The sequence below is a fragment of the Cryptomeria japonica genome, unplaced genomic scaffold, assembly GCF_030272615.1.
Source record: "Cryptomeria japonica unplaced genomic scaffold, Sugi_1.0 HiC_scaffold_270, whole genome shotgun sequence".
In the NCBI taxonomy this organism is placed as follows: domain Eukaryota; kingdom Viridiplantae; phylum Streptophyta; class Pinopsida; order Cupressales; family Cupressaceae; genus Cryptomeria; species Cryptomeria japonica.
Window position 1 is genome coordinate 74,950 of NW_026729092.1, and position 11,759 is coordinate 86,708.

At 34.5% G+C, this 11,759-nt stretch overlaps 1 protein-coding gene across 1 annotated transcript; it reads right to left on the reverse strand.

Moving 5' to 3' along the window:
* Window positions 1-11,264: 11,264 nt before the first annotated feature.
* On the reverse strand, window positions 11,265-11,759 carry LOC131869845 (pathogenesis-related protein PR-4-like). The gene is made up of 2 exons (XM_059215766.1): window positions 11,508-11,759; window positions 11,265-11,429 (listed from the first exon to the last, which is right to left on the reverse strand). Exons 1-2 carry the CDS (start codon window positions 11,757-11,759, stop codon window positions 11,265-11,267), a joined length of 417 nt encoding a protein of 138 aa, XP_059071749.1.

The window sequence follows — 11,759 nt, forward strand, 5'->3', positions numbered from 1 at the left end:
CAAAATGGTTGTAGAATGGAATATTAAACAACTTCAAGTCTTTGGAGACTCCCAGCTTGTCATTAATCAAATCAATGATGACTATCAAACAAAAGATGACAAACTCATGCCTTACAAAAAGATGGTGGATGATATCAAGAAATACTTTATAGAAATAAATTTTGAAAAGATCCCCAGAAATGACAACAAAGCAGCAGACGCCATGGCTACACTTGCTTCTCTATTACAGACACAGGAAAATCAAGAGCGTTATGAATTCCTGGTTGAAGAGTTGTTTCATCTCGCCTATAATTGTCTTGATTCCCAAACCATCTATCAACTCATTGGAATTGATTCCTCCTTCTATGGACAAACTTGCACATACTTGAAAGATAACACCCTACCTCCTGACTTATCAAAAAACCAAAAGAGAAATTTTATTCACCAATCCTCCCATTTTACTCTCATCATGGATACCCTGTATAAACAAGGTCTAGATGGTACTCTCTTAAGATGTCTTGAACAAGAAGAATTTGAGAAGGCCTTACATGAAGTCCATAATGGCATTTGTGGCACTCATTCAAGTGGCCTTACCCTTTCGAAAAAACTCATACGCTTGGGCTATTATTGGCCGACTATGGAACGAGATTCTTTCAAGATATCAAGAACATGCAAACAATATCAGATCCATGGGAATTTGATTCATGCACCAGCATAAGAACTTCAAGCTTTAGCAACATCATGGCCTTTCTATCAATGGGGTCTAGATCTGGTAGGAAAGATCAATCCACGCAATCAGGCAGATCGAGAAAAGAAAGACAAATTTGGACCAAACTGGTTAGGTCCATTTGTGGTCACAGTAGTATTTGGGTCAGGAGCATATCAGCTATCAACACAGGATGAGGATTATCTCGAGGAACCCATCAATATCAGGCATCTGCCAAAATTCTATGCCTGGAAAACTAGAAAGAAAAAATCAAAAACAATGAAAAATCAAAAAAATAAAAAAACAGTGAAAAATCAGAAAAATCCTAAAAAGTGAAAAAGAAGAAAAACATAAAAAAAAACAAATATCAGAAAAAGTGCAATAAAAATAGATGGTGAAAATCTGGCAAATAGGCGTTATCTATCGATTGGCTCTTCCATCTATTAGTTCATGCATTTTTTCGCTTTCATTCATTTTCCATTAGCGTTGATCATCATGAAGCCTTTATACATATGCAGACATCATAGGTGGCTTCTTACCATGGTTTGGATCATTGGATATATCATAACCACTTTGTTTCTAGGCTTGGGGCAAAATCCTACACCTAGCTGGGGGAAAAAATTTTGATCAATTTTGAGCTTAATCAAACAAGTAGAACAAACAGTTAGACAAATCTTATAAAGCGAAAACTGAGACACATCCAACATTGAACACAAGATCAAACTATCAACTATCAAGCTATCACGAAATCAATCTAAGCACATCACACACTTTTCAGTGGATAATAAGTTTTTGGCTAAATTGTAACATGATTGTTCAAATTTTCTATATTGCTTTTCGCTATCATGATTTCTGAGTGACTCCAGGATGTCATTGACTAGAGGAAAAAGGAAGAAACATGATATTTTTCTTGTCTGCTGTCTGAAAATTAATCATTAATATGTACAAATTTGTTTGGGACATGATCATCAGAATATCATTGAAGACATTTCCGATTTGCGTATTGAAATGATTAATACTGCCTGTTTTATGCAAACAACACTCAGATCATCTCAGTTCAATTATACCTCAATGCTTGTGTTAACTTGCTATATCAAAATCCAGGAAAGAAGTGCTCAGGTCATCATGGTTTAATTATACCATCGATGTTTGCACTCACTTCCCACATTTCAAAAGCTCAATGATGACAAAAATGCAAAATAATCTAGTGATTGGTCTGGTCGTAGCTTTGCATTTCATTTGCATTCTAGCTTGCATTTCATTCTTGCATGGATCCCAAAAGCTCCTTTTATCCAAGGTTAAATCTATCGCAGGAATCATCAAACTACCATCAAAAGTGTATACGGAATCAAAATAACTCATCTCTTTCATGATATTGTCAACTCAGCAAAAATCTTATGCTATCTCCCTCAAATGCATCAACATCAGCATATCCAAAAATTTCTACAACTGATATCAACAAAATGACAGTTCTTTATCTAATCAATCTTATCAAATCAAATCAATCAATCAAACCTAATCAATTCTATCACGTCTTATATAGAATGAATCCTTCCTGAAACCAGATGATCTAATTTTGAATCATGTCTTATACAGGATGTATCCTTCCTGAAACCAGACGTGATCATCAATGTCTTATACAGGATGAATCCTTCCTGAAACCAGATGTTATGATCATCCATGTCTTATACAGGATGAATCCTTCCTAAAACTAGACGTTATGATCATCCATGTATACAAGATGAATCCTTCCTGACACCAGACAAATTGATTCTGACTCATGTCTTATACAGGATGTATCCTTCCTGAAACCAAACGTGATCATCAATGTCTTATACAGGATGAATCCTTCCTAGAACCAGACGTTATGATCATCCATGTCTTATACACTTTGAATCCTTCCTAAAACCAGACTAAATCTAATCAATCAAGATTTTTCAATCTTACCAATCTAAGCAATCAAGCTAATCAAAGAACTCGCACTTTCATCAAACAACAATTGCAGAAATCAAATCAAATCTATTAGGATATCAATCTCGTAAAAACTCCAAAGATCAATTATCTCAATTGATCTCCCGAGGGGGCATCATTATATCAGAATTTAGCAATCAAGAGCTAGGGCATCCTATCAAATCAATACCATCATCAAAATGAGATTATTCTTTGAATCAGCACGTCATCACACCTCGCTTCAAAGAGGGGCAAAATGTATACACCTAAAAATGGTCTGAAGATAATTAATTAAATAAGCAATTATTTAATTAATCCCTCCTCTCCAATTTAATTGAATTCACTAAGCAATTTGATTAAATCTTCTTGTCATCTACTTATTAATAAATCTAAGGATTTATTTAATAGGTTCATTTCATTTGACCCCCTTTAATTAATTAATTCAAATTAATTAATTCCCTCCACCAAAATCATTTCTTCTAAATCTCCTAATTAATTATAACAATTCAAATTCATGAGTTGTTGAAACTAATTAGCCATTTTCCTAATATTTTAATTTCTAAATTCAAATTCTCCTAACTTCTACCACTCCTAAACCTAACCCATTCTACCTACCACCTTGTCCCCTTTCATCCAACATCTTCTAAAACCTTTGTGACACTTGTCACTAAGTGTTCCCTTTAATCCAACTCCCTTTGCCATCTTCCTCCAATTTAACCATTGATATCTTCAGATCAATCTCAACCGTTGATTCATGCCAACTCACCCCTAGCCTTGGAAAATCCTATAAATAGACCCTATTTTGGAGAACAAATGGCCAATTCACGAATTCAGCCACTTTACTAATTCATGCTCAATTTTAGCTCATTTGCATTGTTACTATAGGCATGTAGCTTATAGTTTATCATTCTAAGCAATGTTATCATGCTCATTTCAGCTTAACTCTTAGCTTAATCATGCTAGGATAATCAATCATTCATATAGCTTAATCATGCTATCTTGCTATGCATCTTAATCATTCAAATCCTCCATCTAGATGTAGTCAAGTCACTGGAATTTGCATACTAAGATCTGAGAGCAAAATTCATACTTGTATTTACTAGGAGGCAATAAGTCGATTAGCTATGGTTTTATATGTCTTTGATTTAAATCTTCTAACCATGCTTATAATGATTTATTGAGTGCATTGTGTTTGTAGGTATAGGTACAATTCATAGAGCATGACACAGGTTATCACAAGGATTTAGCCCACAACCAAGGAAAAAACCCAAGGATAATGAACACAAAACATAAAGCACGAGGTAGTTTCTCTTTCCTCAGGGTCAGTATGTTGTATGATAACTCATGTATATCATATGTATATATGTGCATATAATAATCATGATTCTCTAAAGGAAGGAAACTAGCTTGGAAGAAAGGGAATAGAAGGTGTCTTTTGAATCAACATTAAAGACACCAAAAGAGAGCTCAATTCTTTGCATCGTCCTCAAGTAGACATTACTAGGGAAGATAGAAGAACAAGGATACACATAGAAGAATAGTCACAAAAGAGAAAGAAAAGAGAGAGAGGAAGAGGATCTATGGTGATAAATGCAGCTAGTCTAGCACGACATCCACCTCTCAATGTTGTTGATCACTATTTTGGGAAGCCGAGAAACACGCCAGAGGAGAAACATCGAGCACAGCAAATAGACCTATCACAAGATCCAACCAAGGACTATGCTCATGTCCTAAGTCACTTTGTTCGATTCTAGGAGCTAGGATTAAGGCTTTTGAAAATTATGCAAATAAATGTTTGTCAACATCAACATATTCATATTCACTATCAAAAGCATTAGGAGTTGTATTACCATCATGACTAACATTTTTACCTATTTCTTCATCAAGATTTATAGAAAGAGGAGCACGAATACGAATAGGAGTAAAACCATCACGTGTTATTTGTAACTTATGATTTGGAGATGTAGATTCAACATCTTGCTTAGGAGAAAAGGGAATCATGTCAACTATTAAAGTTTTTAGAGATTGAATGTCTTGAGGAACAACTTCACAACCTTGAGAATTATGCTTTCATCGAGTCTTAGCAAAAGACTGAGAAGGGGAGAAATATTTGTTGAAGGAGTAATATTCTCATCTCTAGCAGTTGGAAGTTTAGTTTGACGTCTTTTAGGTTGAACAAGAGGAGAGGCAAATCTCTTCTCTCTATAAGAGAAAGGAAGTTGAACTACACCATATAAAGGAGGAATGTTTGGTGTAGGAAGGAGACCGGGTCCGTCATGAGGAGGAGGTGCAATTCTAACCTTAGGAGGAATGTTGTTATTCTTCTTAGGAGAAGGCATAGTTTCATCTATAGCAATAGGCTGGGAATCTTCCTTAGGAGGAAGATTAGTTCTATCCATCAAGGTAAGAACCTCATCTTCAAGAAGGATGGGAATAACAATTGGTGGAGTTATAGGTTGGCTCAAGGATAGGATCATATCTTTCTTCCACTTTTGATATGATTGAAAGAGAGCATCACTTCTTGGTGGAAGAGTTTGAAATTGTTGAGGCCAAAAGAAATCAACAGGAACACCCAGGCTTCTTTCGGTTGATCGAAATAAGCTATGATTGACAGTTATGATTTCTCCATTGTGGCAAAATTTCAAACACTTATGGATTGTAGAAGAAATACCCTTCATGGAAGATAACCAAGGATAGCCTAACTTCACACAGAATTTCTCGGAAGAAGGAATGATAAAAAAGTTGACATATATGGATTTAGTGTGAACCTCAATAGGAAGTGTGATAGAACCAATAGTAGGACAAGAAAATCCATTGAATCACTTAACAACCACATTAGTATCATCATAGATTGGTTTATGTAAATGTAAAGTATAAAGATACTCCTCAGTGATGACATTAACCATGCAAGAGGGATCAATAAGCACACCACAACAAGGTATTTCCTAAATTTTTGTAACTATGTATAGAGGTCCATTAGGTGCTCTAATGGTCTCACTAGGGTCAAATGTGATACATAGATCCTTAGGTTTTCTTTGTTTCTCTACCATATTCACCAAATTTTAAACCGTAGTGGTCACATCAGAAGGAGAGAAAGAGGTATGTTCAGTCTCAATCACATTAGAGGTATGAGAAGGTAAAGGATCAGTAAAAATCTTAAGATTTTGATTAGGAGGAGCTACTAATTTGTTTCCCTTATCATTTGCACCTGCCACATGTATGGTATTATTATCAGTCAAATATTGAATCTTACTTTTTAATGCAAAAAATTTCTCAGTGTCATGAGCAGGTTGACGATGAAATTGACAAAAAGAATTATTATCAAAGTAAGGCAAGGATTCCTTAGAAGGGTCAACTGATTTTATTGGAGGAATTTTGATAACGTTTCTTTGTAACAACTGAGACATAATACTATGTCAAGATTCATTCAAAGGAGTAAATTGTCTTTCTCTTTTGAAAAATTTGGAAATAGGAGGCACACCTGTTGTAGCATTGACATTGTTGTTATTGATGTTGTCATTGAATTTGATGAATCGTTTTCTTGATTTGAACTTTGCAAATGGTTGTTGAGCATTGTCACCCTTATCACTCGGAGCCATAGGAGTGGATTTCTCAAGTTGACTCACAGTTAGTTGATAATTGTGAAGTGTTGCGCACAACTTCGGAAAGGAAGTAAACTCAGAAAGGAGAAGTTTTTCTCTAATATCTTTTTGCAAATTAGAAATGAAAATTATTTGAATATCATTACAGGTACTTGAAAATAAATTTGAGAACACAAATTCTTATATCTACCAATGAAATCAATAACTTTTTCTTTAACACCTTGTTTGCAATGCATTAAATCGGTCAGAATGATCTTAGGACCTATGTTGTTTTGAAATTTTTGAATAAAAGTATTTGCTTATTGTTGAAAAGAAGTAATAGAATAGGAAGGAAAATAGCAATACCATTGTAAAGCCTTATCTCTCAATGTTCTAGTAAATAATTTACCAAGCAATCTTTGGTCATAAGAAAAGTCAGTACACAAAGTTTGGAATGTTATGACATGTGTTAAAGGATCACCTTTTCCATTATAGAGTTCCAATTGAGGGACTTAAATATGTTTAGGAGGGACAACACTAACAATATCAAGAGAAAGTGGGCTCGCAACATCAAATGTGGGCACACTAAACCTGGATTGACTCATAGAAGCGATTTATTATTGCAATGATGACACAGTTTGAGCAAGGTTATTAATGGTTGCTTCAGTTGAAGAATTTATGCTAGACATGTTTGATTGAGAAGGTGATGTGATGTTGTTGAAAGAAGACATTGATTGAGAATAACATGGAGGAACACTATGGTAAGTAGGCATAGGAGATGATTGAGTAGGAAATGGGACACTAAAACGAGGAATAGAATGATTGGATGAATTTCCCCCTTACGTCACATTGATTGGGTGAGAGACAAGGGGAATAATTATTGAAGGCATGGGTAAGGATGAAGGATTTATTGAGGAAGAGGTATTTTCCCCATGACTAATGGTTTTAGGTATAACATTTTAAGTTGTTGTAGCAATAATGTTTGAAGTAAATGTAGGAATACTAGCCATCGAAGTGGTCAAAGGAATAGAATGATTGATTTATGTAGAAGGTTGTGAGTAACCTAAGTTCTCAGAACAACTCTTTATAGGCATGACATTAGAATCAACAATATGAGCAATGCCATGTAATATTTCAATTCCATTCTTATAATTTTGAGTCATACGCTTTAGGCCTTCAATTAATGGAAGAGCTTCACTATTAGGGTATTCTTGGGACATCCATTGTTGAAAGTTGATCTATGGACACTCTAGTCAAAGCTTCTTCTTCATCAGTAGAATCATCAATTGGGTAAATAGATATGTTATTAGAATGAGAAGAATTAGCATAATCCTCATTGAAAAAGTCACCCAAATTAGGCTCCATCTCCTCGGTAATTAAACCTTGGGAAGCCTTAGTTTTAATGCTTCGTCTAACGGGGATAGTGTAGGTAGGATTAATAGTGGTAAAACTCATGCACTATAGGGAAATTTTGAATCTTGAATTTTAGGATCAAAGTTTGCAAAATTGAATAATGCAAAATTCAAGGAATTTATGATTACACAATTTGAACTTTATGGAAAGGAGAAATGACACAATTTCCAAACTAATTTAAGAAATTGATATTTTAAAATTAGGTTCAATGGAATATCGCTTAATTTTAAAATTAAATTTGTCAAAATTTGAATTTTTAAAATCAGGGAAGATTATAATTAACTTCTTAATTTTGAATTTTTCCTTGAAAGTTGTGATATTGAAATTGGGAAGTATTTTTTATTTTAGAGAGAAAAATTTGAAAAAATTAGCCAATTTTTTGGATTTAAGCAGTTAAATATAGTCATAACAGTCTCCAGAAATTTCGGGAAAAAAGCCAGGGACCATGTTGAAAGCGCACACAGTCCTCCCAACTATTTCAAAAAAAATTTAGGGATAAAAGTTACAATGATTTTAAAGATAACCCCAAAAAGTTGGTTGAATTTACAAAGTTTAGATATGCAAAATTGAGGTTTGAATTTGAAAATAGGACTCTATTAAGGTTTTGAAAAAGACAAGAAATTGAATTGCAAAGTTGTAAAAGATCAAACCTAATGGATAAGGCCACCTTAAATAATTTTCAGAAAACTGAAAGATTGAAATTAATTGAAATTTGCACAAAATCCAATTAAATTTGAAAATTAGGGTTTTAAGACAAAACCACTAAATTTTAATTTTTTGAATTTTGGAAAAGAGAAGGAAATTGAAAACTTGAATTTTAGGCAAGAAGAAAAATCTGAAAATATTCCTAAATCTGAAAATTAAATGTGAATTCAATTTTTACACAAGTTCAAGTTGATTTTTAAAAATTAGGGGTTTGACAACTAACCACTTAATTTTGTAAATTTCATTTGCAATTTGAACAAGACAATGATGAAATTGAATTTGACAAGTAATGAAATTTTCAAATCTAAAATAATAGATAGAAATTTTTACAAGACACAACTTCAATTCAATTTTTTGAAAACTAGGGTTTTGATTGAATTTACCACTAAGTTTTGTAAATTTACAAGAAAATAAAACTTGTAAATAAAAAATATGCAATGATTTGAAATGTTAAGCATGTAAGACGTCGGATTCACCAAAATGTATTGGTGTGAAAAGGGTGATGGAGAAATCAAGAGGAAGGTTTTTCTCTCCTCAAGAAAAGGAGCGAAAGTTTCACAAAAGATTCCCTTCAACCTCTCATGCCCATTACATTTAAAAAGGTGGGGGGGGAATTCACTAGATCCAATCTCAATAGAGAGAGATTGAATGCTAAGTGAATTGAAAATGAATTTGGAAAGTGAAAGTAACCCTTGTTTTAGAATGCAAAAGGTTGAATTATGTGATTTAAGGCTAAGTGCTATAACTTGAGATAGGAATATGGGATAAAGTTGTGCACCTAGAATTAGCAATAGAAGGCTGAGATGAAGCTCATCTGCAAATTTGGGTCAAAGTTGTCAGGACCATTTTGAAAGTGCACATGGTCCTCCGAAAAATCGACACATCGAAAAGGGTATTTTTGCCTCAAAAAAAGAAATCCAAATCTGCAAATACAATTGTGCACCTGCAAACTATACACAGAAAACAGAGAAAATGGTTTTGGTATTGGGGGTTTTCCTTCAAGTCAAACCCTGATTTTGGAACTAACTAAATGATGAAAAGTACTTGCAAGTAATGAAAGTAAATAATTGAAATGGAATTCACCTCAAGAGAGGATGCAATCGAAATGTTGATAGAGTTGTTTGAAAGGATATGTAATCCTTGACTTGAATGCAACACCTATCCTTGAAAGGAGACTTGAGAATGCTCAATGCTTGAAAGGAATGCTTGAATGCTTGGTTTCGCTTAGGATCGCAATTTCCACTTAGTGAACTTATATGAACTTCTTGACTTATTGTTATTCTTATGCAAATGGGAGAGAATGTGTCTTATATACTCGTCAATCAAGGTTAATTGACTGATTTTTCATCATAGGCTGGCATAGGGAAACTTTTCTTTCTTGCCAAATGCAAAGCCCAATGAAGGATAAATGCAGAGGGGGCCAAAAATAGGGTAGGGAAAGGGGCACCACACCCCTATCCTAGGGGGGACAGGGGTGCCATGCCCCTGTCCTGCCCTAATTCAGGACAAGAAGCAGTAGAGGGGAGTGGAAGGTGTGAGGAAACGCAGGCTTCAGGCAATGTGGGCATGTCTTGGGTCTCCAGTCAGGCTTAGAGATTCATTTCACCAATGTGAAGACCCAAATGTGGTTGAAAATTGCAAGGGTAGCAATTTTAAGATGCTAAAGCTGGTGTTGTCATGATTGAGGAATATTTCATATAGTAAAAATGGTTGATGGTTGCAATTCCTTTGGGTTTTTAGATGTCTATCTTCTCAATATTTGTGCTTACATTTAATATTTGTGTTTACATTCTATATGAGGTGTTGATGACAATATGTTGATGATTTTTGACATGATGTTGGTGGTGAAGATGTACCTTCCTAGGTCCTAACACTCTTGTTCAAGTAAATAATGTTTCTCGATGTGTTTCAATATGAGGAGATGTGAATGTAGGAAAGAGTATTTAAATTTTGGCTAGAAGAATGCTCTATATTCTTCTACATTTGAGAAATTTGTCTTACGAATTTGGAAATAATATTTATGATCTATGGATGGTGCACTATTATTTTTTTAGGTTTTAATTATTTTTTATTAAGATAACGGGTTTTACAGGGACCCGAAACCCAAATCCATCAAACAATAAACAAAGTTAAACTAGAGTCTAAACAGCCGCTAAACAACAACAGAAATAGGGGAAACACCACAAAGGGACTAACAACAAAAAACACAATGCAAGCAAAAAACACAAGCCAAAAACAACTAAATTATATCTTTCAAGAGCTCCATATTCATCAAGATCGTCCTATTGTTGATCTCTTTGAGTTCATCCATGATAAATCTCGAACTTCTCCTTTCCTTTTTTTGCTCGTAGTCTTGGTAGAGGGCCCCTTGGAGGTCTGCACATCCTGATTCTTCTTTAGGTTCCTATTGTTGCAGTTGATGTGACTAGTGATTGTTGTTTTGGGAGAGTCTAGCTGCCAATCAAAAGCGACTTCCAAAAAATGATCAACATTTCTTCACATTGATATTTTAGGTGCTACAAATTAAAGGAAATTCTTTAAATACTTGTGCATTGTCTCAGTTCTAGTTTTAGGTGTTGAACTATTCTGCAAGAGGATTTGTGAATATTTAATATTTACGATAAAGCATATAATATATTTTTTATTACACTGACTAAATAAAACAACATACTTCTCTGAGCAATTGCTTTGCTAATTCATTTCCCATATAAAAAGTAGTCTAACATAGTCAAAAGCAATTGTTCTAATTCCTTTCCATTTCTCAAAAGCAATTGTACTTTTGTGCATAACTAAAATTTATGGTATCTATGAAAGAGCCGAACAATGGGAATCCATGATGTAGGAAAGACTTGTGACAATCACAAGCATTTTTATTCAAAGCAAAACTGACAAATTGAGGAAGCAGACATAATTGAGGCTGTGAGATTGTTCTAACAGCCCACGAACTTGTAGGTGGTAAGCATATGGCCGTAATGCTTTCCTTTCCCATCCTTATCAATTGCATTAAAAGCATCAGTTTCTAAAACCAGTCCTCCACTTTGGCACTTGTCCACAATTCGTACAATCACATTTTGACCAGTCGAATCATTTGTCACCTGTAACAATTGAAATGATTAGGTATAAACATTATACATATAAGCTAAGAAATCCTTAATATATATGATGCAATTTACTTGGATGCAGGTGCCGCAGAGGGAAGGTTCCATGGGCTGACCGGCTTGGTCACAATACGCAGTCCAAAGGTATTTGCTACGAAACTCTAGGGTCTGATTGGAGTCAAATGTAGCACAAAATAGGCCATCAAGGTCGTAATGACGACCAGCAGAATCATACGGAGTGGACGTGGTAAACGTCTCACCATTAACAAAGAGAATGGAAGCCAGAAAGAAGCATAGAGCAATCCAAATCACAACCTTGGAAGCCAT